This window comes from Lates calcarifer, unplaced genomic scaffold (assembly GCF_001640805.2).
Source record: "Lates calcarifer isolate ASB-BC8 unplaced genomic scaffold, TLL_Latcal_v3 _unitig_837_quiver_2166, whole genome shotgun sequence".
Taxonomy (NCBI): Eukaryota; Metazoa; Chordata; class Actinopteri; family Centropomidae; genus Lates; species Lates calcarifer.
This window is the reverse complement of record NW_026118031.1, coordinates 1-24,693: the sequence shown is the minus strand read 5'-3', so window position 1 is coordinate 24,693 and position 24,693 is coordinate 1. Positions and strand designations below refer to the sequence as shown.

Sequence of the window (24,693 nt, the reverse complement as noted above, 5' to 3'; positions counted from 1 at the left end):
ATTCAATTAAATATTCATTTTACTGTTAGAAAGAAGAGTCTTCAAGTATATAAGAAATTAAGAAACCTGTTGAAAATTTAATTTGAGTTTGTTTTTCTTTAATTAAACTGTAACCGTAAACAAAAAACCCCTCAGAGGCACAAACTGTTGCTCATTGTCCACAAACCTGTTTCAGTCAAATCCACATTTTGCAGCATTTTTCAACATTTTTTGAAAAGCAACAGTTTGTAGGAAAACCTGCAAAGTGTTTTGATTTGTTTTTTAACTTTTATTTTACTTTTAATTCTTTTTTTATTGCATGGTTTTGACTGAATACCCCCCTATGATGTTGTGTTCTGCCAACAGTAGTGGAGGTAGTTTCCCTTCTGTGTGGAGTCAGTAGACTTTGCTGCCTGTGAGTGTGAATCATCTGTGAAGCTGCCTCCGTCCATCAAGTACCTTTACTGACACCGTTCCCCCAAAACAACGCTGCCAAATTGGTCTGAATAAGCCAAACTTTTTCTGACATTCTCTGTGTATAAGTGGTTTAAGTGTATCACATGTTAAACCTCATCCCATTAATGTTACATTGTGTTTTTAACAAAAAAGAATCCTGTTTGTTAAAATGTTAATAATATATGCAGAAGAGTTATGAAATAAACTAAAACAAACTCAACTATGGTTGTTTGTTTTTGCTCTGGAATCTGATGATTTAATTACAGTAACATGTCTACAAACCAAATGAAAACCTCAGCTTGATGCTCTGCATAGCATATGTTACTGATGCTCAGTGTATTCACAGAGTGTCAGAGACACTCAGAATTAAATGTACATAAATTACATTTTAATTTCAGATAATATTCATATTAAAATTAATAAATACAACCAAATGTGTACATTCTGAAGCTGTATATATATATATATTTTATATCAAATCTAATTTTTGGTTCATTTTTTAATGGATGAACAAATTGAATTATCATCCATTAAAAGTAGTTTAGAAGTGTAGAAGATAAACAAGCTTAAATATTATTCTAACAGATTTTCTTTTGAATAATTTGCACATCAACATGATAAATAAACCTGGACTGATTTATTTAACAGAGAAACTGTAACATTCAAATTCACCATGTGAGATTATATCCACTAGATGGAGCCATTGGTTGATTCTGGAACCTTATATTGCCTGTGTGTGATTTAGAGCTGGGAGATAGAAAACGACTTTATCAGGCGGTGGCTAGTTAGTTTACTCCACACGCGACAGCACAGCACTGGAAATGAAATTTGGACCATGCCCACCTTCATGAGGCACGTCACCGCGGCCTCACCCGGAGTATAAATTAAATTGAGGCCTCATATTTGGAGGAATCGCTGGAGGAATCAATACTTAAGGGAGTCTGTAAATAAGAGCACGCCGATCTGGCACTCACCCCTTGGGCGACGTGAAGAGTTGTGGCCCGGCCTCAGTCTATTGTACGCTCCTCCAGCCAGAGGCAGAACCATCGCCCCATGGTGTGTCCCAACTCCTGCCCATCATATTCTCTGCAGTGGGGCCACTACACCTAGTATGTCTCCATACCTATTGACTCAGCTAATCGCACCCCCACTGTGTAAGCTGGTGACCTTAAACCTCTCACTAAGCCCCAAACATGAAGCAGCACTGAGGTTCCCCACTCATTTTACTAATGATAATGTGCGATAATGACCCCATGACTACTGTGATTACATTACATTCGTTTGGACGGAGTACACACACGATCTGTTTACTTAGTGTGTTTTGAGTGTAATCACTCCTACTCACTTTTAGCCCTCCTCTCCTTAACACTGATTTACTGATGCAGATTACGCAACACCTCCCCGGCAGGGCCCGACTGTGGGTGGTTAATACGTCCTGCGGGCACTAATGCTCAACCCTTTGGGTCCGAGCGCCCCTTGGCTTGTCAAAGGGGGAACTCTGGGCAACGGTAGCAGGGGCTTTGGCCTGGCTTGTCTCCATGACAACCTCAGCGTATCAAATAAATGCACGCCTGCTTTCAGAGTATTGAGACACCCCTCCCCCAACCTTCATTCCTTCGTCTACATACTGGTGGCGAGACTTCCGCGTGCAGTTTGACGCGTTAAGAATTCAACCAATAGCAGATTGGGGACAGCACAGTATAATTTGCATATTCTGTGTTCAAGTAAAGCCGGTGCACAGCACAGTGGTCACAGTTGTTTGATATTAACAAACCTTAACCATGCCTGGAGAACCAGCGAAGGCAGCACCCAAGAAGGGCTCTAAGAAAGCCGTCACCAAGACCGCCGGCAAGGGCGGAAAGAAAAGGAGAAAGACCAGGAAGGAGAGCTATGCCATCTATGTGTACAAGGTCCTGAAGCAGGTCCACCCCGATACCGGAATCTCTTCCAAGGCCATGAGCATCATGAACTCCTTCGTGAGCGACATCTTTGAGCGTATCGCCGGTGAGGCCTCTCGTCTGGCTCACTACAACAAGCGCTCCACCATCACCTCCAGGGAGATCCAGACCGCTGTCCGCCTGCTGCTGCCCGGTGAGCTGGCTAAGCACGCCGTGTCTGAGGGCACCAAGGCTGTCACCAAGTACACCAGCTCCAAGTAAACAGGAGCGTCTGCAGCGTTAATACAACAAACCAAAGGCTCTTTTAAGAGCCACCCACTCTATCTACAAAGGCAAATTTTCCTTAGAAAAACGTCTTTTTTTTCTTTAAACAAAGAAAGCATAGTCCAAAGTCCTTATGATATTACAAGTAAAGTGCTGTGCAATTACAGTACCACCAGATAATTTCCCGCCTTACAGCGAAGAATTAACCGTCAACCGTTTAACGGCTGTTATGCGCGTAGAGGCGCATGTACGTCCTCAACTACGTCCGCAAAAGAGATTCAAATATCGGCGCGAGCTTCTCCTGCGATATCAGCTTTTCTGATCCGAACAAAATGAGTGGTCGCGGAAAAGGAGGTAAAGGACTCGGGAAAGGAGGCGCCAAGCGTCACCGTAAAGTTCTTCGTGATAATATCCAGGGAATCACCAAACCCGCCATCCGCCGTCTGGCTCGTCGTGGTGGTGTCAAGCGTATCTCTGGTCTTATCTACGAGGAGACTCGCGGTGTGCTCAAAGTGTTCCTGGAGAACGTGATCCGTGACGCCGTCACCTACACCGAGCACGCTAAGAGGAAGACCGTGACCGCCATGGATGTGGTGTACGCTCTGAAGAGACAGGGCCGCACTCTGTACGGCTTCGGAGGTTAAACCTGTTAATTCATCTCACAACAACACAACGGCTCTTTTAAGAGCCACCCACCAAGTCATAAAGAGCTCTTTTCTTTTAACGTTTCAATACAGTATGACCTTGGGTGTTACAGTTAACAGATAAGACATTATTTAGTCTAAATTGGTGATTTTATATATTAAACATATACAGGTAACTATCAAGCTAAAGCTCTTACTTAACGTTTACCAACAGATTACCCACTAGACCGCTCTAATACTCATTGATAAACCCTACTCGATAGATATTGCTGGAGAACCACCCACATCATCTAACAAGCATAATCCTTGCATCCTTCGCATATCGATGTTACACTTGAATGTGTGTAGTGCAGTGTGTAAAAGTGCAGTCTTTATGTATAATCGGATGAATAAAGTCATCTATAATATTGGCGGCGTCGTCTTGTGCATGCTAAGTAATGTAGTACACCAACACTGTAAAGCAGCAGTGCTTTGCAGTGCAAGTGTTCAAACTCAAGTCAAGTTAAAATGCTGGCTATATTTATGCCACTAATTTGACAGTGGCATAAAATAAAATTGTAATAATCTCGAGCTTCACCAAGTCACCAATTGCTTAGGTCATCTTTTTACACTCAGTTGTTCAGTACTGAGATTTCCGCATTGATTCGGAACGCTCGGCCAACTGAAAGATTTAGGTAATTCGTTACCAATTTTGTGGAATGCGATACTAGTATGAAGGAAAATGTGCTCTTAAATGATAGATGTGTGGCTCTTAAAAGAGCCGTTGTGTTTTGATTGGTATCAGGCGAATTTAAGCCCTCTCTCCGCGGATACGGCGGGCCAGCTGGATGTCCTTGGGCATGATAGTGACTCTCTTGGCGTGGATGGCGCACAGGTTGGTGTCCTCGAACAGGCCGACCAGGTATGCCTCGCTAGCCTCCTGCAGAGCCATGACAGCGGAGCTCTGGAAGCGCAGATCGGTCTTGAAGTCCTGAGCGATCTCTCTGACCAGACGCTGGAAGGGCAGCTTACGGATCAGCAGCTCGGTGGATTTCTGGTAGCGACGGATCTCTCGGAGAGCCACGGTACCGGGCCTGTAACGGTGAGGCTTCTTGACGCCGCCCGTGGCCGGGGCGCTCTTACGAGCAGCCTTGGTGGCCAGCTGCTTCCTGGGAGCTTTGCCTCCAGTAGACTTACGAGCTGTCTGCTTGGTTCTTGCCATTGTGAGTGAGCTCTTCTCTCTCTTTCTCAAAAAAAGTTGTGACCTCTCAGTTGAAGTTGCCTGCTTTATATAGCCAGAGCCGGAGCGCTACCAACGCTGATTGGTCCACTGTGTGCACGTGATCAGCAGTTCGTCTCAAGATCACTCCTCAAGAACTCAAACAGGTTTAAGTAAAGGAACAAAAATGTAATGTAATTACAACTATAAAAGTTTATAGAATAAACAATCTCATCAGAAGAAATTAAATAAATTAGTAAATAAAGTCTACATTAATTCTGCACATTTTGTATATAAATTTAGTATTTGTCCATAAGTGTGCATATATTGGATTTAATATTTAATGTGAAACTTCATTAATGCTTTATTAATTTAAGACTGAAAATGTATTGCATGATCCATATTGGCACCAAATATTGGTTATAACAACCCCAACCGTACATTATTATGATATGTAAGTGATTATAATAATAATTGTAAAATGATTTGAATAAATGACCATGATTGATACAGCTGTTCAATGTAACTACAGTGGTCCAGTCCAGTTTAGGTAAATGACCGTAAATGTATGTGTCATGGCAAGGTAGCCAGATTTACTTGACAGGTATCTAGTTATTTTTCACTCAATTAAACTTACTGTGTGCAATGAGGGCAATGTGAATAAGGTAAGTCTTTAATGATCCCCTGAGGAAAAACTCAGGTGATCAGCGATGTATGACCAAAAAGTTCACCCACACAGAAATGATCTAACCTATAGAACAGTACGTCCAAGTGGGAATATGTACGTTCAGTAAATATAAACATATACTACTAATCTGTGAAATTTGTTCTGTAGTAAATTATTAACCAGACATGTAAAGTGAAGTTTATGACCTCCTGCAGAGTTGTTTATGGCCTTTTCCCTCTCACTAATCTTAGCTCAGTTTATGCAACTTTGTAATGCTGCTACAGCTCAACTAGACTTCAGATATCCACAGCAGTTTTAGTGAAAGTCATTGAAAGGTTAAGCAAATTAATTTAACTTTTTACAGCTACATACATGCTCTTCAACTGTCTGCACTATGTAAATGCATTATACTGCATTTTCTTTTGTGATGACTGTTACTTACCTATGTGCAATGACAATAAGGTTAGGAAAATATACAACTGAACAGCTTTGTATATAAATAATGTTTATGCTGCAAAAATGCAGCATCCCATCATCATTAATGTGGAATATGTTGAGGGTAGTTTTTATACTCAGCTAAGATTCTATAAAAAGTAAAAAAATATATATATACAGTATAAACTAACTCATTGGAAGCATGTACTTGCACTCAAAGAATGATCTGACCCACCAAACAAATACAAATCACATGTTCAAATGTAGAAATACTTCAGTGCAAGTAAATATGTATGTGAACTCACTAAAAATCAGGAAATTTTCTCTTGAGTGAAATGTGGGTGGCTCTTAAAAGAGCCTTTTATGAGTTAAGTTCAATACATTTACTTCTTAGCTGGCTTCTTGGGAGCAGCCTTCTTGGCCTTTACAGTCTTGGGCTTGGCCACCTTCTTCGCAGCTTTCTTAGGTGTAGTGGCCTTTTTGGCCGCCTTCTTCGCCGGGCTCTTTGCAGTCTTCTTCTCCGCACTTTTCTTAGCAGCTGCAGGTTTCTTCTTCGGTGATGTCTTGGCTGCCTTTGGCTTCTTCACGGCTGCTGGCTTAGCGGCGGCCTTCTTCGCTGCTGCTGCTGGCTTTTTGGCCTTGGGGGCGGCGGCTTTCTTCACTGCCTTCTTGGGCTTCTCAGCAGCCTTGCCGGCCTTGAAAGAGCCGGAAGCTCCGGATCCCTTGGTCTGAACCAGGACGCCTTTCTGGGTCAGGCTCTTGATGGCACGTTTGATGTGAGCGCTGTTGTGCTCCACGTCGTAGCCTTGAGCTCCCAGCGCCTTCCTCAAGCTCACGTAGGACACTCCTTTCTTGTCCTTAGAAGCGGCCACGGTTTTCATGATGAGCTCGCTAGCGCCGGGTCCAGACTTCTTGCTCGGCTTGGAGGCCTTCTTCTTCGGCGCTTTGGCCGGAGCAGCTGGGGCAGCGGGTGCAGCTGGGGCGACTTCTGCCATTGCGATGTCGAGTGATTTCTATCTTCTAGTCCGATTAGACTGATACTCATCTCACTGTACAAAGAGGAACTTAAACACATCATGAGAACCGTGGAGACTCAACCTAGTCTGCTCTTCACCACTGCTGCAGGAATACAGGCGATACTTGTGTTTTCTCTTTGCCAAGAAATGTAGAAAATAAATACTAGGGGGGCGTAATTAAGTGTAAAATTTAATCGAACTGATAGCGAAGGAGTTTTTCTTCTTATGTAAGTCAAATAAAGCTTGTAGGATTTCTGTATTTTAATTGGGGAGTGTTTAAACCTCTCCTATCGGTCGCCGTGTGAGGCGATGCTCCGTGTCTTTTCCTTGTGATTTCTGTCATAAATGCTTTAAAATACACCAGAAGCCCAAATAAAAGAGTTTGACAGTGAAACAAGAAGTTCGTTCAGAGATCCGATGTGAAAACACTCAAGTCTTACGAATATTTTTTTATTAAATAGACGTTATTTTGGTACCTGCAAACACACTCACGTAGGTGGGAGCTACTGACTGAGCTACTTCCTGACACAGTGTGTGTCATCTATCTACCACAGTTATTCTTTCTAAATTGAGGACAGAATCATACTTGGATCATACTTATTGCAATTCTAAATGCGTAAGACATTTAACTATCACTGCAATAACAGAGAAGCTCTTACACAGACCCTAAAACCCGGAGGTGACAGATGTACTGTCAACAGTTTGTTTATCTAAACTCCTGTTGACTGATTTTTGTACAATATCAGATGAACCACGATACAAATTATTTCAGCAGGGTATAAAAATAAACAGTCACTCAAATAACTAATTGAAGACCGATATTGGGTAATTAAACAATTCAAGTGTCTGATTTGGATGATCAAATGCAAGAATAAAAACACTTATGCACAGTTACAACATTAAAGTCACAAAGAAAATGGAGTTAAATAAGGGAGGGAGTTAATTCACTATGAATTTCACAACATACCTATAATGAACATAATGAACTTAATATAGTAAAAGAAATTACTATACAATGTAAATAATTCACATCTTATGCTGTAAATATACTGTTTTTGAGCTGCACTAATCTGAAAGTGACGTGGATTTGGGTTAAAAGTCCCAAACCACTGGGCTACGATCAGAATTCTTCAGCCTGATTCAGGTATCCAAAAATTATCAGGAGACGGCAGTGTCCAAGGCAGCAGAGTTTATTTGTCGACAAAGAAACCCGAGAACAGTTCAAAGTGCACACAAGTTACACCTGAAAAGCGCTAAAAATGCACTGGCTCTGTCTCTCTTTATATACAGTTTTGGCTGTGACTTAGATCATTTCATTGGTTTACTCCATTAAAAACATGGGTTTTGGTTAACTGTCTATCCCTATGTTAAAAGTACACCATTATGTATCAAGGCACATATCTTTGTGGTGGCAGGCACATGGGTCTTTTTGCTAGATTATTTGCTGAGTCAGGCTAAAGCTGGCCCTGTCCTCATCTGACCTGTTCACTCTCTGTTATACCCTCCTGAGAACCAAGGGAAAAAAGTGTCTTACAATTTCTGTTTTTGTGTGATTTCCTATCTATTTGGGCCAAAAAAAACACCTTACAATTTTAATTTTTTAAAATATATTTTTTATTTTAATTTCACAGCATGTCCATTGTAGAGGACAACAGGACGATATCTGTGTGAAAATAGAACTAAATTTAGAAAACAAGAAAAAAGGAGCAGATTATATCTTTGGCTTGGAAGGGTAACTCCAAATACTTAAGAAAGATAAAGGTGAACAAAATGTCCATTATAGAGGACATAAATGAATGGGCCGGGTCTCAGGCCTGTCCTGATTATGTTTTTTAAAGACAAAGTTATCCCTTACTTTTACACCAGTATTTCTTAACTCTCCCTAGCATCATTTTTTAAAAAGTATCTAACTTTTTCACACTTTAATATGGATTATACAAGGTATGCATTATATGCAATGAATACTAACATCTATTCTCACACAGTAACATGTTACATATGTTTTCTTTGAATCACTTTTTGAATCATGTAGTACAGTATATGATAATACCATTTCATACAAATGTTCTTTAAGATCATTAGCTTGCTGCAATATTTTCTCTTTTTAGAGGCACTTTACTCTTTGCACATCACATAGCTGTTGGCTTCTTACACTACAAAGGTGTTGATGTAAATCATGTGGTGATAATAGTAACAAAACCTCTCAGTAATGGCAACATTATCAAAATGAATGAGGAACTGTTGTATTACACTAACTTACTGATAATCCATAACATTTTCTACATTTTTACTGTAAAGATAAGCCTACATTTAATGAGGTGTTTTATGCACAATGTAAATTGTCTGGCTATTTTATGTAGCTTTTTGTATTATTTACATCAAGAATTTGAATTTTATGGTTTCTAATAATCTAAAAGTGATCATGAACCATTTGGTTCTTGGTCACTTGTGTTACCTTTCTCCCCCGATTGCTTGGTTTGGCTGAATGACCAGCTTTCAGTTTTAAATCCTTACAAATTTACAACCACATTTTGCTAACTATCAGGCTATAGATCAGAGGACTGGTATGAAACCAGTGGCATAAATACAGTGCATTCATAAAGTATTCATACCCCTTCACTTTCATTTAAGTTGTTTTAAGTTGCATCCTATGATAAAATAAAAAATAAAAACCTTACCAGTGTACACTCAATACCATATAACAACAAGGCCCAAACAGAATTTTAGAAGTGTTTGCAAATTCATTATAAAGAAAAAACTGAATTACAAATTTGATGTAAGTATTCAGACCCCTTGCTGTGACACTTGAAATTTAGCTCAGGTTTGTCCCATTTCTATGGACTGTCATTGTGTGTTTGATGTTTCTATACCCTCATTGCATCTCTTGTCCTGGTTCTTCTAAACTTCTCCCATTTCAGAATTATGGGGGCCACTTTGCTCTTGGAAACCTTCACTACATCAGAGATTTTTTTTTTTTTGCAACCTTCCCCTGATCTGTGCCTCAACAATCCTGTCTCTGAACTCTGCAGACAGGTCTACAACCTCATGCTTGGATTTTGCTCTGACATATTGTCAGCTGTGAGAGCTTATATAGACCATATACTCAGGTGCCTTTCCACATCATGTCCAATCAACTGAATTTACCACAGGTGGACTCAAGGTGTAGAAACATTTCAAAGATGATCAAGAGAAATAGAGGGTGCCTGAGTTAAAGTGTCAAAGGGTCTGAATACTTATGTCAACTTCACAATCCAGTTTTTCCATTTAAAATATATTAGCTAACATTCCTCAAATTCCATTTTCAACATTTTTGAGATGTAAAATAGTCACAAAAGAATGTGACCAAGCATTTTCTGGAGACTGCCTGTGACAGAGTTTTAAATGTGTTAATAACTGGGCTGGAATATATAAGAATTTGGATGGCTGCATGGGAGAAATACACAAAATTCTGTATGAAATTCAAAAAACACATTATCCTTCTAGTCACAATTGTTACCCACTTTCTCACCTACTTTTCCATGAATGAAAAAATTATGACTATTGACAGATTACCACAGAAAATGTCAAATCAGGTTATTATGAACTAAATAAGATGTCAACATGAAGCAACCAACAGTTAAAACTGAAAGAAAGACTAAATATATTTTAAATATACCCCTCTGCCTACCAGTAATCAGGTGTAATATGGATGTGACAGGCTGTTTTTCAAATGTATGCATTCAGAACTAATCTTATGTTTAGTAAAGATATGCTGCTACTACTACTACTACTACTTATGATCCATTTCTCTTGGAAGTTGCACATCACAAATACACTGATCTCATAAAACATGAACAGCAAATGTGTAATATATATATATATATATATATATACACATACACATACACACACACACACACACACACACACAGAGAGAGAGAGAGAGAGAGAGATAGAGATATATACACTACCACATGGCAGTCTTACAGGCAGTTGCAGGCCTTGGGTCACATGAGCAGCCAGAGTTGAGTTGATCTTTCTAAAGTAGTAAATAAGTCAAATAAAATGGCTGTTTTGATGTGCATTTGCTTTAATGACAAAGAAATAGTGTCAAATTTGCTTAAGTATATCGAAAATCTTTGGCAGATTGAAATAAATTATATACAAAGTGACTGTCTGCCTTAACAAGGATACAGTCCCAAACAATCTTTGAGTGTGTTTGCAGGGGCCAAACTAACCTCTGTTTAATACGAAATACACCGAAAAGGCAGACTGTTTGTATTTTGACTCTATGAACAAACATCTCTTCTTAACATCCAAGTGGTTTTAGTGGACTTCGTTTGTTTTTTAAAACATTTATGACAGAAATCACAAGGAAAAGACACGGAGCATCGCCTCACACGGCGACCGATAGGAGAGGTTTAAACACTCCCCAATTAAAATACAGAAATCCTACAAGCTTTATTTGACTTACATAAGAAGAAAAACTCCTTCGCTATCAGTTCGATTAAATTTTACACTTAATTACGCCCCCCTAGTATTTATTTTCTACATTTCTTGGCAAAGAGAAAACACAAGTATCGCCTGTATTCCTGCAGCAGTGGTGAAGAGCAGACTAGGTTGAGTCTCCACGGTTCTCATGATGTGTTTAAGTTCCTCTTTGTACAGTGAGATGAGTATCAGTCTAATCGGACTAGAAGATAGAAATCACTCGACATCGCAATGGCAGAAGTCGCCCCAGCTGCACCCGCTGCCCCAGCTGCTCCGGCCAAAGCGCCGAAGAAGAAGGCCTCCAAGCCGAGCAAGAAGTCTGGACCCGGCGCTAGCGAGCTCATCATGAAAACCGTGGCCGCTTCTAAGGACAAGAAAGGAGTGTCCTACGTGAGCTTGAGGAAGGCGCTGGGAGCTCAAGGCTACGACGTGGAGCACAACAGCGCTCACATCAAACGTGCCATCAAGAGCCTGACCCAGAAAGGCGTCCTGGTTCAGACCAAGGGATCCGGAGCTTCCGGCTCTTTCAAGGCCGGCAAGGCTGCTGAGAAGCCCAAGAAGGCAGTGAAGAAAGCCGCCGCCCCCAAGGCCAAAAAGCCAGCAGCAGCAGCGAAGAAGGCCGCCGCTAAGCCAGCAGCCGTGAAGAAGCCAAAGGCAGCCAAGACATCACCGAAGAAGAAACCTGCAGCTGCTAAGAAAAGTGCGGAGAAGAAGACTGCAAAGAGCCCGGCGAAGAAGGCGGCCAAAAAGGCCACTACACCTAAGAAAGCTGCGAAGAAGGTGGCCAAGCCCAAGACTGTAAAGGCCAAGAAGGCTGCTCCCAAGAAGCCAGCTAAGAAGTAAATGTATTGAACTTAACTCATAAAAGGCTCTTTTAAGAGCCACCCACATATTTCACTCAAGAACAAGTTTCTACGTTTTAAATATGTATATTTATATTTTTACCTTGTATTTGCACTGAATAGTTTGTATATTTGAACAGATATATTTTTCTGGAAGCTCAAATCCTTTTATACAGGTGAACGTATGTGAGTGTATGTGTTGTGAATGATACAGTCAAAAGCAGTGACATTGGTTATGATGCAAGATGATTCAGTGCTACAGCTCCCCCTAGAGGCTTATTCAACCTCCATCTTTTTCTCCTGTCATTTTTTATGCACCACGATAGGTGAGGCAAAACGTTGGTTGTTTATCCTGTTCATATTGTCAAAAACATGTTTATTTTGTGATTTCCCTTGTTTGTTTGATATGGTTTTTTTATTCCATTTTATTTTTTATTTTACTTCTATTGTTTCCACTGTGCTAAACACAAAGAGGAGGAATTAAATACAAAGGCATTTGAAACTGTTACTTATTCAAGCCAAGCGGCTGCTATATATGCATTTGTATGTTTATGTTGCATGTTGTTAAGTACTCCACCCAAATGATTTATCATAGGATGCAGCCTTCAATTGAACATTACTTATACTTACTATAAACACATTTATTGTGTGTGTTTTCCTCCATTCGTCTGTGTATTTAATAATTCCCACTCATTGTAATATAAATATATTCAAATAAAACAACATTCACACTGGAGTTGTTTCCAACTGTATTGCCATTTCATGCAGGTAAGTTACAGTAATTATGGCAAAATATTCATAGTACAGGCAGTAGAAGTGCATGGATGTAAAATTAAATACATTTCACGACTGAGCATGTGTGTGGGGATAAACTCAATAACAACAAATTTCCAAGGGTTAATAATAATAAATAGAGTATCAGCCTAAGTCTTATTCCATGTCACTTTTAAGAATTTAAATTGGTTAATATTGATGTACAAAATGAATATTTGTAAACAGGTCTTTCCACTCAGGTACTCTTGAGTCTGGAATGGTGCCAGGCAGGCCAGCTTTTAGTCCTGAGTAAAATTCACATTAAAAGATTTTCTTGAAATTTAATATTGTGCTAAATATTATATCAGTTTTCCTTTGTTGCGTTTATTTTCTTTCAGTTTCATTTATTAAATTTCACTTCATTTTGTTTTGTAAGTCTCACACGCGGAAAGGCGGAAGCTTCGTGCTTGCTAAAGTAACATGACAGACTATTCTGATTGGGTGATCACACTGAAGCTGTACCTGACCAATAAGCAACCAGATAGTAGTTATATATATAAGTCGGACTTGAACAATTGAAAGTTATTCTGTCAACTTTTATAACAAATTAATTGTAATCAAGAAAAAGAAAAATGTCTTCACGTGGTAAGACTGGTGCTGGCGGAAAAGCCAGAGCTAAGGCCAAGACCCGTTCCTCTCGTGCCGGGCTCCAGTTCCCTGTTGGCCGTGTTCACAGGCTACTGAGAAAGGGGAACTATGCTGAACGCGTCGGCGCTGGAGCTCCCGTCTATCTGGCGGCTGTGCTTGAGTATCTGACCGCTGAGATCTTAGAGCTGGCTGGAAATGCCGCCAGAGACAACAAGAAGACCAGGATCATCCCCCGTCACCTGCAGCTGGCTGTCCGCAACGATGAGGAGCTGAATAAGCTGCTCGGCGGAGTCACCATTGCTCAGGGTGGTGTGCTGCCCAATATCCAGGCTGTTCTTCTACCCAAGAAGACTGAGAAGTCTGTGAAGGGCAAGTAAACAGATGACAAGATACAACGATCACAAAGGCTCTTTTAAGGGCCACCCACTTCTCATTAAAAAGCTAGTTTCCCCCAGTTCAAATGAAGAGATGTCACTCTGTGGTGAGGAATGTTGGTGTGTTAACACTCAAAAAACCCATTCAATAGCCCCCTAACTTGTTAATATTTGTATGGTAATTCTATATAAATGTGCTTGTAAACTGATGCATGTTTCAGAAGTCTTGTCTAAAATCTCAGATGTAATTTACATTCAAACACACACACACACACATATACACACACACACATATATATATATATATATATATATATATATTTTTTTTTTTTTTTTTTTTCGTTTTTTTACTGGTGTCAACTAAAGTGGGGTTATTAGGTTATGTCATACACTGCACTAACAGATCATGCATGGAACAACAGGAAGCAGTTTTTTGTCTTTTAAACACATGAAGACATATTACATTTAATACACTTGCAGAAGTTTGCATCCTTCTCTCCTGCACCGTGATGCATGTACTGCCTCCAAAGACCTGGTGGTCTGACCTGTACTTGATCCAGCTTTCTGTGGCAACCAGGTCAAAGAAAAGCAAGAACATATGGTCAGTCCATTTTCTTGTGCGGCTTGACATTGGGTAAAAGTTGATCTTGCATGTGGTACATATTTGGTCAATATTAGTATCATAAATTGTGAGAAGCTCGAGATAACTTCTGTTGTGAATTGGCGCTATATAAATAAAATTTGACTTGACTTGAGAAGCTGAGTTTTTGAAAACAACGAAAATAGCTGATGTGGTGCAAGAATTAGATCTTTGTGATAAAAAAAAGAAATGTGTATGGCTCTTCGATGTGTCCACAGCTTAAGATGTTAACTGTACCATAAGGACAGATCACCCTGAACGTCATCTGTTGCACGGGCTTCAATTTAAACTTTACTAAACATAAATTTCACATCCGAATATCCAGTAGGATTGAAGTAAATCGCACCAACCCCTGGTACTGATACCCAACTGCACAAATCAAAACAGTATGGAAAAAAAGTGTTGGTGCCCGGGTGAATATTAGAGGTCAATAGAATTGTCAGGTGTTAATGTTTTACTTTTATTTTGAAGGAATTTCAACTGGAAATGCTGTCGCTCACAGGCTCTAGCTTGAAAAGAGGAACATGGTGCCTCTGTTTTCACTTACGTTCGTATAAGCGGTTTAAATCCAATGCCCTACTTTCAGACGCATTCACTTTCGAAAGAAGCATCATTCAAGCAAAATGAGTGGTCGCGGAAAAGGTGGTAAAGGACTCGGGAAAGGAGGCGCTAAGCGTCACCGTAAAGTTCTCCGTGATAACATCCAGGGAATCACCAAACCCGCCATCCGCCGTCTGGCTCGCCGTGGCGGAGTGAAACGTATCTCTGGTCTCATCTACGAGGAGACTCGCGGTGTGCTTAAGGTGTTCCTGGAGAACGTGATCCGTGACGCCGTCACCTACACCGAGCACGCTAAGAGGAAGACCGTGACCGCCATGGATGTAGTGTACGCTCTGAAGAGACAGGGCCGCACTCTGTACGGCTTCGGAGGTTAAACCTGTTAGTTCATCTCACAACAACCCAAAGGCTCTTTTAAGAGCCACCCACATCATCTAGAGAGTAATGTTTCATTATTCCTACTTTACACATACATACTTATTATACTTATGCTCTTGCATACCTTGTATGTTTTTGTTGAAACTGCTATACAGTTGAATGTACCTCAAAAACTGCAAATATATAAGATGTATCTTGATCACACAGATGACTGCACGTTGCAAATATGTATTACGTCTATTTCTTTTCTCCCCATAAAATAAAATGACGAAAAAAATAGAAAACGAAATCTGCCTTTGCAGACAGAGTGGGTGGCTCTTAAGAGCGGAGGGGTTTACTTGGAGCTGGAGGACTAATAATTAGTACTCAATTCGGCTACTATGACCTACAAACAGCACTTAACTTCTAATACTCTAATACTTCTTGCACTTTGCTATGCTTTCGTTGTTGTTTGCTTAAAAAAAAAAAAAAAGAAAAAAAAAAAGAAGAAAGAAATAGAATAAAAAAAATTTAAGTAAGTTTTAATTCTCAGTGAGTATTCAGATACTAAACTAAGGAAGGTTTGCCTTTGTAGACAGAGTGGGTGGCTCTTAAAAGAGCCTTTGGTTTATTGTATTAACGCTGCAGAGCTGTTTACTTGGAGCTGGTGTACTTGGTAACAGCCTTGGTGCCCTCAGACACGGCGTGCTTAGCCAGCTCACCGGGCAGCAGCAGGCGGACAGCGGTCTGGATCTCCCTAGAGGTGATGGTGGAGCGCTTGTTGTAGTGAGCCAGACGAGAGGCCTCACCGGCGATACGCTCAAAGATGTCGCTCACGAAGGAGTTCATGATGCTCATGGCTTTGGAAGAGATTCCGGTGTCAGGGTGGACCTGCTTCAGCACCTTGTATACGTAGATAGCATAGCTTTCCTTCCTGGTCTTTCTCCTTTTCTTCCCACCCTTACCGGCAGTCTTAGTGACGGCTTTCTTGGAACCCTTCTTGGGCGCTGCCTTCGCTGGTTCTCCGGGCATGGTTAGAGTTTGGTGTTGTCAAACAACTGTGACCACGGTGCTGTGCACCGGCTTTACTTGAACACACGAGATACAAATGTTGCTGTGCTGTCCCCACTCCACTATTGGCTGGATTTTCATTGCGTCAAACTGCACTCGAAAGTCTTACAACGGTTTATGGACTTGAGCCAATCCTTCAGTTGGTGAAGGGAAGTGCGGTTAAAACCTCGGAGAGCATTGCTATGTTTTTAATGCAAATGAAACACATACTTTTCTTCTCCTTTGTTATTCGGTAGATTTCATAGCAGCCGTTATTTCATCAACATCTTTTGACTTATGTTTATTTGATGTAAATCACTCAGTCTTAGCAGACTTCACATGTGAAAGTACACACATAGACAGATAAGAATGTTAATATAACACCAGGATTGGGGTTAGGAATTTACATCCAGAACAGAATTGGCGTAAGTACTTGTCAGGAAGAAATAAGCTGACGATTTCCCACGACTGAAACAAGTGATAACTATGCACAACACAGTTATACCACCAATATAGTATTAACTATCGTCTATTCAAAGCACACAAATTCAGTTGAATTTATCTAAAGGGAGGTTCCATGCTTGTGGCATTGTATTTTAGTTGATGCATCGTAAAACAATCAAAAATACGTTTTCTGTCCCGATATATTGAGGTTAAATTACATCTCCCTTCCCTGTCAACAGCCCAACACCACGCCCACGTATTGCTGTGAGACTTCCGCTTGCATGTGCTATTTGACGCAATAAAAATCCAGCCAATAGCAGAGTGGGGACAACACAGTAATATTTGCAAATCGTGTGTTCAAGTAAAGCCGGCGCAGCCTAAAGATTCCATAGTTGCTTGACATCGATTAACCTCAACCATGCCAGGAGAACCAGCAAAGACAGCACCCAAGAAGGGCTCTAAGAAAGCCGTTACCAAGGCCCCGGCAAGGGCGGCAAGAAGAAGAGAAAGACAAGGAGGGAGAGTTATGCCATCTACGTGTACAAGGTGCTGAAGCAGGTCCACCCTGACACCGGAATCTCTTCCAAGGCCATGAGCATCATGAACTCCTTCGTAAGCGATATCTTTGAGCGTATCGCCGGTGAGGCCTCTCGTCTGGCTCACTACAACAAGCGCTCCACCATCACCTCCAGGGAGATCCAGACCGCTGTCCGCCTGCTGCTGCCCGGTGAGCTGGCTAAGCACGCCGTGTCTGAGGGCACCAAGGCTGTCACCAAGTACACCAGCTCCAAGTAAACAGCTCTGCAGCGTTAATACAATAAATCAAAGGCTCTTTTAAGAGCCACCCACTCTGTCTACAAAGACAAACTTTCCTGTTTAGGGAATATGCGCTCATTCTATATTAAAAATACATCGTCTTTTATACTGAGAATATATGGCAACAACGTTAGTTACTATAATTTACTACTTCCTAAATGTTATAACATAACGATCACTAGTAATAAGTAATAACATAAATCTCATAGTTTTTATGTATGTTACTATTCAGTAGGGGCTGAATAAGTCAAGTACAAGAGGCTTATTGTTTCCCAATGAAATTGAGTAAAAAAAAAAAAAAACAAAGCAGAAACTTATGTCACTCAAATAATTCAAATAATAAATGTACTTTTGTAAGGGTCATATACCCAAACGATCAGGAACTGCTTATTTAATCTTTAGTAATTGTGTTTCAAATTCAAATGAACCAAATAACTAGCTTTACAATAAATATACTGGGATTAACAGTATTTCTTTCTAAAATGGAGTTGAATAGAGGTAGAAAGTGGTAGCATATTATTATTTAACACATTCAGACCAATGCTTCAGCCTTATTCACACTACATTTGCACTAAAATTTGCTACTTTAACCTGTTATGTGCCTTAAGTCTGTATTTATGGACTTGTTGTGTTGTAGATGTTTATTTTTTAATATTTATTTTTTAAATATTTTGCTATGTATAAACTATTTTTGAGTGTTTTCCTTGCTGCACCATGGGTCGTAGATATGGCAGAATTGACAATAAAGCAGACTTTGACTTTGATTCACCTTTCACGTTACAATATCAGTTCAATGTTTATAAACTCTGAAACCGATTTACATACATTTTTTTTGACATTATAGATTGAATTACCTCTTTACTACAGCTTACTTTTTTACATAAAAATCTTAGTTATAGAAAGATGCTCTATTGTGGTTATGTCATGTATCTAGTTACACACATTAAAAACTACAGCCTTTATGTCAGGTTATTTTTAGACATATACTTTTACCATTTTCCCCACCTACCAGTCTAATTATTTATATTATTTAAGTAATTTCATTGCACTTATATTTGTAAAACATAACTGTGATTGTTCAAAGCGTTTAAAACTTACTCAACAATCTATTACTGAGTAACCGCCCTGAGATGAGGTCAGTTTGAATTTTCACATTTCTTTTGACCAATAGCTGTTCGGTTACATCACGTGTATACATTGGACCAATCAGCGTTAGCAGCACTCCGGCATCAACTATAAAGAGAGGCAAGCCGCCTCTTCTCCATCGTGTTCATTGAAAAGAGAACCGTTATAAACAATGGCAAGAACTAAGCAAACCGCACGTAAGTCTACTGGAGGCAAAGCTCCCAGGAAGCAGCTGGCCACCAAGGCTGCTCGTAAGAGCGCCCCGGCCACGGGCGGCGTCAAGAAGCCTCACCGTTACAGGCCCGGTACCGTGGCTCTCCGAGAGATCCGTCGCTACCAGAAATCCACCGAGCTGCTGATCCGTAAGCTGCCCTTCCAGCGTCTGGTCAGAGAGATCGCTCAGGACTTCAAGACCGATCTGCGCTTCCAGAGCTCCGCTGTCATGGCTCTGCAGGAGGCCAGCGAGGCTTATCTGGTTGGCCTGTTCGAGGACACCAACCTGTGCGCCATCCACGCCAAGAGAGTCACTATCATGCCCAAGGACATCCAGCTGGCCCGCCGTATCCGCGGAGAGAGGGCTTAAATTTGCCTGATACCAATCAACACACAACGGCTCTTTTAAGAGCCATACATCTGTCACTTAAGAGTACATTTCCCTTGTATTTAATTCAAAGTCTAAGCGGGACACATGTCTGTTCTACAAGCACTTTTAATATGTGTTCATACAACATACAGAGCAGACTGCATTAAGCCAGAACTAAGTTTGAGTACGCTAACATGTTGCCGGTTTGAAATGGTTCAGTGCCGAAGCAATGCGTGTAAGGGGATAGATTTATAACATAGCGCTATTACATCCCTTTAATAATGGGAATATAAAGCGTATGAACCCTACCTTCACCATAATGGTTACACCGTGTTAGTTTTATCGTACTTGTTGGACAGGAGGCTTCAGGTTCTCACAGAGAAAACATGGAGTAACTTTGTCCATGTGCCCGTACTGTACTGTACAGGGAATGAAAATCATTGTGGAGCTCTGCTCAACCACAGTGCCTGCTTTTTAGTGCTTTATACTGAAGAGGTTTTACTATCAACATGATCAGATATATCAGACTATTTTGACTCTGAATCACCTGATATCAGCGTGATACTTACTCACATCTTAATTCACAATATTCAAGCAGGATACTTGAAAGAGAAAGACTTCCTAAGTCACACATTACAAAAATTATCCACCAATCCATTATTTCCTGCTTCTACTCGCAAAACAAAGGGTTGACGTCATGGTTTCTCGTTTTCTGTTGCCGCGCAAGACAGCCTGTGGTCCTCAGTCACGTCCGCAAATAAGGTTCAAATATCGACACAAGGGGCAGTGTTGGTATCATTTTTTTTCTGTCTAGTAAATATGAGTGGTCGCGGAAAAGGAGGTAAGGGTCTTGGGAAAGGAGGCGCCAAGCGTCACCGTAAAGTCCTCCGTGATAACATTCAGGGAATCACCAAACCCGCCATCCGCCGTCTGGCTCGTCGTGGTGGTGTCAAGCGTATCTCTGGTCTCATCTACGAGGAGACTCGCGGTGTGCTCAAAGTATTCCTGGAGAACGTGATCCGTGATGCCGTCACCTACACCGAGCACGCTAAGAGGAAGACCGTGACCGCCATGGATGTAGTGTACGCTCTGAAGAGACAGGGCCGCACTCTGTACGGCTTCGGAGGTTAAATCTGTTCGTCCATCTCACAACACAACGGCTCTTTTAAGAGCCACCCACATCATCTAGAGAGCTGAATTCCTGTTCGTAGCACAGAAATGTATGAATTCACACTTTAATAAACATTAGTATAAAGAATGTATAAACAATAAAATACAAAATATAATGCAAAAGTTTACACAGTAGACAGAAAAAACACAACTTTGTGCAAAAATGAAACCAGGACACTTTAAGTTGCACAAGGTGGGTTGAATAATGTGGTTCTGTGTGTGAGAGAGTTGTAGGGGTGGGGTTCAGTGATTGTTTGCAGTCTGTATGGCCCAGTCAGTCTGGTGGTGTGAGACTTGATTGACCTGCGCCATCCAGAGGGCAACAGGTCAAACAGGTGGTGGGTGGGATGTGAGGGGATGGCCCTAGTTTTCCTGAGGCAACAGGGAGGGCAGAGGGCAGCCAGTGTTGATGACCCTCTGCACAGCCTTCCTGTCCTTAGCTGTGGAGCTTGTATGCCACACACCCATACAGTATGTCAGTACACTCACCATAGAGGAGTGATAGAAGGCCATCAGCAGCTTTTTGTCCAGATTGTTTTTCCTGATGACATGCGGGGCTTCTTCACTAGGGCCTTGGTGTTGTCAGTCCAGGAGTTATTGGCTGAGATGTGGGTGCCCAGGAACCTGAAGGTGTTGACAGTTTCCATGCATTCTCCATTTATGAGGGTGTGGTCGTGTCTGTCCTTCCTGAGAGCGTCTATGCTGAGCGCCAGCATAGTCTGGGTGGCAACTCTTCCACCAGTGAACAGGTATTACCCAATATGTCAAAAAAAGAGAGGTTTTTGTAAGGAACTGAAATTAATTTATAACACAATTAAATTTAGTTTGAACATTTTAAAAAAATCAATTGTAATAATAACAGATCAGTATCAGTAGATAGTTTGATTTTTACATAAATACATCTGTTGTGCTAAATTATGTTTTGCCAAAAAAGGGATATGGTGTATTGGTATTGTCATAGTTCCCATTATTGCAATGTTTTTAGTTTTAGTCTGGATCATTAAATTAGTTTTAATAACACTCCTGAGTAAATGACAGCAGAAGCAGATGCTGAAAAAGAGTAAAGGTCAAAGACTATAGACTTCATTTTCATATTAATTAAATAAAACCACAGTATATACTTGCTCCATGAGGGATATCTTCAGATTAATATATATCATACTCATTCACAGAAAGTATAATAAAAAATAATAATGACAATAATAATAATATTAGAGTAACAGGAAGAGACAAGAGCAGGGAGGAGAAGCCGAGTTAGTAAGATGTATTTTTGAGATATGAATGGTGCATCATGGGAAATCCCAGGGCAGCCTCGGCTAAGGTTTTAGTCACAGTTCAAGACAAGCCTGAGCCAGCTCTAACTGTCAATTTTAGACTTAATCTTACATGTGGAGAAGGGGTCTGCCTCCTGGATCCAAACTTTACATTTCATCATTTATAAAGAGTCTGAGGTCCTTTATGTTGTTTCATGGGCAGCCTTTAATTCCCCTGAGACACAGTATTCACCTGTTGATTTCATTTACAACTCATTATTAATATATTGATTAGTGATATATTGATTAGTGTGATCATGTCATCTGTTACACTAAAGATATAAACTGGTTCTGACAAAAAGTCTGGCTGTGCTTCGACCCGAGCCTCGGCCATCACCAGTGTGTTTGCTGCCACCAGATCAGCTTCAGTTTATTACAAACCGATCATCAATAGATGATTGTTTTTACTCCCAGTCCCTAAAGGGACATCTGAGCCAGCGGGAAAACCGATTTTTAGTGGATCTGTGGTGCATTTTTAAAGCATTTTAGGGGAGAAGTGAGTAGGAAAAGCCGTGGAGCAGCGCGGGTTTAACGCGGTGAACAGGCGAGGTTTGGAGGCTCCACAAACCAAACACAGAGACCCTCAGAGCTCTGACCGGCTTCAATATGAAGAGACACGCGGTCGCTGTCGGCTCCCTTCGCTGTCTGTCTGCAGCGCTGCTCCCACGGCGATTTTCCAGTGTTTTATCGGTGAGGAGAAAACACAAGTGTCCGCTGTTCAGACTGCACGGAGGAGCTCCGGGCTGATTGAGTCTCCACGGCTCTCACGGTGTGTTCAAGTACCGCCTCCTGCTGCGGATTCCCTCACACTCTGGCTCTCGTCTCAACGTGAACAGGAACACAGCTAAGGAAAGAAAAAAATGGCAGAAGTCGCACCAGCAGCAGCTCCAGCCGCCGCTCCGGCTAAACCCGCCAAGAAGAAGGCCGCCAAGCCCAAGAGGACTGGTCCCAGCCTCGGGGAGCTCATCGTCAAGGCTGTGGGCGCATCCAAGGAGCGCAGTGGCGTTTCAGCAGCCGCCCTGAGGAAGTCTTTTGGCTGCCGGAGGCTACGATGTGGAGAAGAACAAAGCCCGTGTCAGGACTACTCTCAAGAACCTGGTGACCAAGGGGGCCCTAATCCAAGTCAAGGGGGTCGGGGCCTCCGGCTCCTTCAAACTGGCCAAAAAGGTTGAAACCAAGGCGAAGAAGCCCGCAAGAAAGCCGCTCCTAAAGCCAAGAAGCCCGCCGCCAAGAAACCTGCAGCGGCCAAGAAGGCGGCTTCCGCTAAGAAGTCTCCGAAGAAGCCCAAGAAGCCAGCGGCCAAGAAGCAGGCTAAGAGCCCAAAGAAGGCCGCCAAACCCGCTAAGAAAGGCCGCCAAGAGCCCCAAGAAGGTTACAAAGCCAAGGCAAAGAAGGCCGCTGCCCTAAGAAGGCTGCCGCCAAGAAGGCTGCACCCAAGCCCAAAGCCAAGAAGGCTGCACCCAAGAAGAAGTGAGCTGGCGACATATTGAACATCTTAAACAAAGGCTCTTTTAAGAGCCACACACTCTTTCACTACAGAGCTGTTTCCCGTTTTTCTCTATTTTAGATATTGATTCATTTCTTATGAGAAAGGTAAATGCCGACTAATCATCAATAACTAATCTGCACATCAGCTTTACAACACCCCTTACTGAGCTCAAGTCTAGTGAATAACAACACAAAGGGAAAAGGCCCAAGGTTCACCAAAAACTAAAATCACATAGATGCAATAAATCCTCAAATTCAGGATGAAGCCACTACTTCGTAATGAAGGATTCTGATTGTGCAGGGATAATAAAATAGCAGCTGATTTCCATTATTATTATTTTATATTATATTATCACTTAAGAAAAATAAATTCAGAACAGGATTAGAATTAATTTATTTTAAGATACAGCTTTACTGTTGTTACCAGAGAAGTAGCAGCAATGTTCAAAACAGTAAAATCACAATAAACTATGATATCTCACTGGAAATAAATCTAAAATATTAGGTAAAATAAAATTCAAAAACCTTTCTTTCTCTGTCTTATACACAATAAAGTTTACCCGCTGGGATTTACAAAATAGATAGCAATCTTATAATAAAAGACCGACCCTGCACTTTACTCATGTGTTTCCCTGGCGTAGCAGAGCGCGTGACAGTTCCTCTCTAACCAATCAGAGAAGAGGGGCGGCCCGCCCGAGTTTTGGCGGACATTTTGAAAAGACTTTTCTCCAATAAGCAGCGGAGGTTCAGGCGGTGGGTCGGCTGCTTTAGGCGGAGCTGAGCTCCCAGAAAGAGCCCCTAACCAATCAGGACCCGGAAGGTCTAAAGCAGCGTCACCGACTCCACGGCCGGTCCCTCGGTTTAAGAGAAACGAGTCCCTTCTCTTCGCTATACACTTTTCTCCTGTTCAAAGAAAGGAAAATGGCAAGAACCAAGCAGACTGCTCGTAAATCTACTGGAGGCAAAGCCCCCAGGAAGCAGCTGGCCACCAAAGCTGCTCGTAAGAGCGCCCCGGCCACGGGCGGCGTCAAGAAGCCTCACCGTTACAGACCCGGTACCGTGGCTCTCCGAGAGATCCGTCGCTACCAGAAATCTACCGAGCTGTTGATCCGTAAGCTGCCCTTCCAGCGTCTGGTCAGAGAGATCGCTCAGGACTTCAAGACCGATCTGCGCTTCCAGAGCTCCGCTGTCATGGCTCTGCAGGAGGCCAGCGAGGCTTATCTGGTTGGCCTGTTCGAGGACACCAACCTGTGCGCCATCCACGCCAAGAGGGTCACCATCATGCCCAAAGACATCCAGTTGGCCCGCCGTATCCGCGGAGAGAGGGCTTAAATTCGCCTGATACCAATCAACACAACGGCTCTTTTAAGAGCCACACACATCTGTCACTTAAGAGCAAGATTCCCTATTATTATATAATAACATATTGTACTTGATGCAGTTTAACCAATAAAATGAGAACTAATATTACGTCCATGGCTAAGAATACAATAGATAATACAAAA

The 24,693-nt window shown here is 41.6% G+C and overlaps 9 protein-coding genes and 2 pseudogenes across 9 annotated transcripts; 8 read left to right on the top strand and 3 right to left on the bottom strand.

Moving 5' to 3' along the window:
• The first annotated feature begins 2,163 nt into the window (after nucleotides 1–2,163).
• On the top strand, nucleotides 2,164–2,653 carry LOC108880096 (histone H2B 1/2-like). The gene has a single exon (XM_018671521.2). It carries the CDS (start codon nucleotides 2,217–2,219, stop codon nucleotides 2,592–2,594), a length of 378 nt encoding a protein of 125 aa, XP_018527037.1. The 5' UTR covers nucleotides 2,164–2,216; the 3' UTR covers nucleotides 2,595–2,653.
• Nucleotides 2,654–2,827: 174 nt separating this feature from the next.
• On the top strand, nucleotides 2,828–3,292 carry LOC108880095 (histone H4-like). Its single transcript, XM_018671520.2, has one exon. It carries the CDS (start codon nucleotides 2,843–2,845, stop codon nucleotides 3,239–3,241), a length of 399 nt encoding a protein of 132 aa, XP_018527036.1. The 5' UTR covers nucleotides 2,828–2,842; the 3' UTR covers nucleotides 3,242–3,292.
• A 693-nt stretch (nucleotides 3,293–3,985) lies between these two features.
• LOC108880094 (histone H3) lies at nucleotides 3,986–4,497 on the bottom strand. The gene has a single exon (XM_018671519.2). It carries the CDS (start codon nucleotides 4,440–4,442, stop codon nucleotides 4,032–4,034), a length of 411 nt encoding a protein of 136 aa, XP_018527035.1. The 5' UTR covers nucleotides 4,443–4,497; the 3' UTR covers nucleotides 3,986–4,031.
• A 594-nt stretch (nucleotides 4,498–5,091) lies between these two features.
• LOC108880088 (histone H1-like) lies at nucleotides 5,092–6,603 on the bottom strand. The gene has a single exon (XM_018671514.2). It carries the CDS (start codon nucleotides 6,534–6,536, stop codon nucleotides 5,925–5,927), a length of 612 nt encoding a protein of 203 aa, XP_018527030.1. The 5' UTR covers nucleotides 6,537–6,603; the 3' UTR covers nucleotides 5,092–5,924.
• A 4,588-nt stretch (nucleotides 6,604–11,191) lies between these two features.
• On the top strand, nucleotides 11,192–12,605 carry LOC108880087 (histone H1). Its single transcript, XM_018671513.2, has one exon. The coding sequence runs from the start codon at nucleotides 11,259–11,261 to the stop codon at nucleotides 11,868–11,870; it is 612 nt and encodes a 203-aa protein (XP_018527029.1). The 5' UTR covers nucleotides 11,192–11,258; the 3' UTR covers nucleotides 11,871–12,605.
• A 122-nt stretch (nucleotides 12,606–12,727) lies between these two features.
• Nucleotides 12,728–13,838, top strand: LOC108880089 (histone H2A). Its single transcript, XM_018671515.2, has one exon. The coding sequence runs from the start codon at nucleotides 13,255–13,257 to the stop codon at nucleotides 13,645–13,647; it is 393 nt and encodes a 130-aa protein (XP_018527031.1). The 5' UTR covers nucleotides 12,728–13,254; the 3' UTR covers nucleotides 13,648–13,838.
• A 1,022-nt stretch (nucleotides 13,839–14,860) lies between these two features.
• On the top strand, nucleotides 14,861–15,284 carry LOC108880093 (histone H4). The gene has a single exon (XM_018671517.2). The coding sequence runs from the start codon at nucleotides 14,908–14,910 to the stop codon at nucleotides 15,217–15,219; it is 312 nt and encodes a 103-aa protein (XP_018527033.1). The 5' UTR covers nucleotides 14,861–14,907; the 3' UTR covers nucleotides 15,220–15,284.
• A 437-nt stretch (nucleotides 15,285–15,721) lies between these two features.
• LOC108880092 (histone H2B 1/2) lies at nucleotides 15,722–16,260 on the bottom strand. The gene has a single exon (XM_018671516.2). The coding sequence runs from the start codon at nucleotides 16,229–16,231 to the stop codon at nucleotides 15,854–15,856; it is 378 nt and encodes a 125-aa protein (XP_018527032.1). The 5' UTR covers nucleotides 16,232–16,260; the 3' UTR covers nucleotides 15,722–15,853.
• An 836-nt stretch (nucleotides 16,261–17,096) lies between these two features.
• LOC108880091 (histone H2B 1/2-like) lies at nucleotides 17,097–17,541 on the top strand (annotated as a pseudogene).
• A 1,216-nt stretch (nucleotides 17,542–18,757) lies between these two features.
• On the top strand, nucleotides 18,758–24,567 carry LOC108880085 (uncharacterized). Its single transcript, XM_018671512.2, has 5 exons — nucleotides 18,758–19,211; nucleotides 20,121–20,343; nucleotides 22,568–22,798; nucleotides 22,880–23,085; nucleotides 23,960–24,567. The coding sequence occupies exons 1-5, from the start codon at nucleotides 18,807–18,809 to the stop codon at nucleotides 24,518–24,520; spliced, it is 1,626 nt and encodes a 541-aa protein (XP_018527028.1). The 5' UTR covers nucleotides 18,758–18,806; the 3' UTR covers nucleotides 24,521–24,567.
• LOC108880086 (histone H1-like) lies at nucleotides 22,301–23,318 on the top strand (annotated as a pseudogene).
• Nucleotides 24,568–24,693: the final 126 nt, after the last annotated feature.

Bases quoted from the DNA above. Each gene is read 5' to 3' on its own strand.
- LOC108880085 (XM_018671512.2), top strand. From the start codon at position 18,807: ATGGCAAGAACTAAGCAAACCGCACGTAAGTCTACTGGAGGCAAAGCT. The intron at 20,344-22,567 runs GTTAAATCTGTT...AAAAAATGGCAG, and splicing joins CACTCTGTACGGCTTCGGAG to AAGTCGCACCAGCAGCAGCT. The intron at 23,086-23,959 runs GCAAAGAAGGCC...CGGCTGCTTTAG, and splicing joins AAGAAGGTTACAAAGCCAAG to GCGGAGCTGAGCTCCCAGAA.
- LOC108880096 (XM_018671521.2), top strand. From the start codon at position 2,217: ATGCCTGGAGAACCAGCGAAGGCAGCACCCAAGAAGGGCTCTAAGAAA.
- LOC108880089 (XM_018671515.2), top strand. From the start codon at position 13,255: ATGTCTTCACGTGGTAAGACTGGTGCTGGCGGAAAAGCCAGAGCTAAG.
- LOC108880092 (XM_018671516.2), bottom strand. From the start codon at position 16,231: ATGCCCGGAGAACCAGCGAAGGCAGCGCCCAAGAAGGGTTCCAAGAAA.
- LOC108880093 (XM_018671517.2), top strand. From the start codon at position 14,908: ATGAGTGGTCGCGGAAAAGGTGGTAAAGGACTCGGGAAAGGAGGCGCT.
- LOC108880088 (XM_018671514.2), bottom strand. From the start codon at position 6,536: ATGGCAGAAGTCGCCCCAGCTGCACCCGCTGCCCCAGCTGCTCCGGCC.
- LOC108880087 (XM_018671513.2), top strand. From the start codon at position 11,259: ATGGCAGAAGTCGCCCCAGCTGCACCCGCTGCCCCAGCTGCTCCGGCC.
- LOC108880095 (XM_018671520.2), top strand. From the start codon at position 2,843: ATGTACGTCCTCAACTACGTCCGCAAAAGAGATTCAAATATCGGCGCG.
- LOC108880094 (XM_018671519.2), bottom strand. From the start codon at position 4,442: ATGGCAAGAACCAAGCAGACAGCTCGTAAGTCTACTGGAGGCAAAGCT.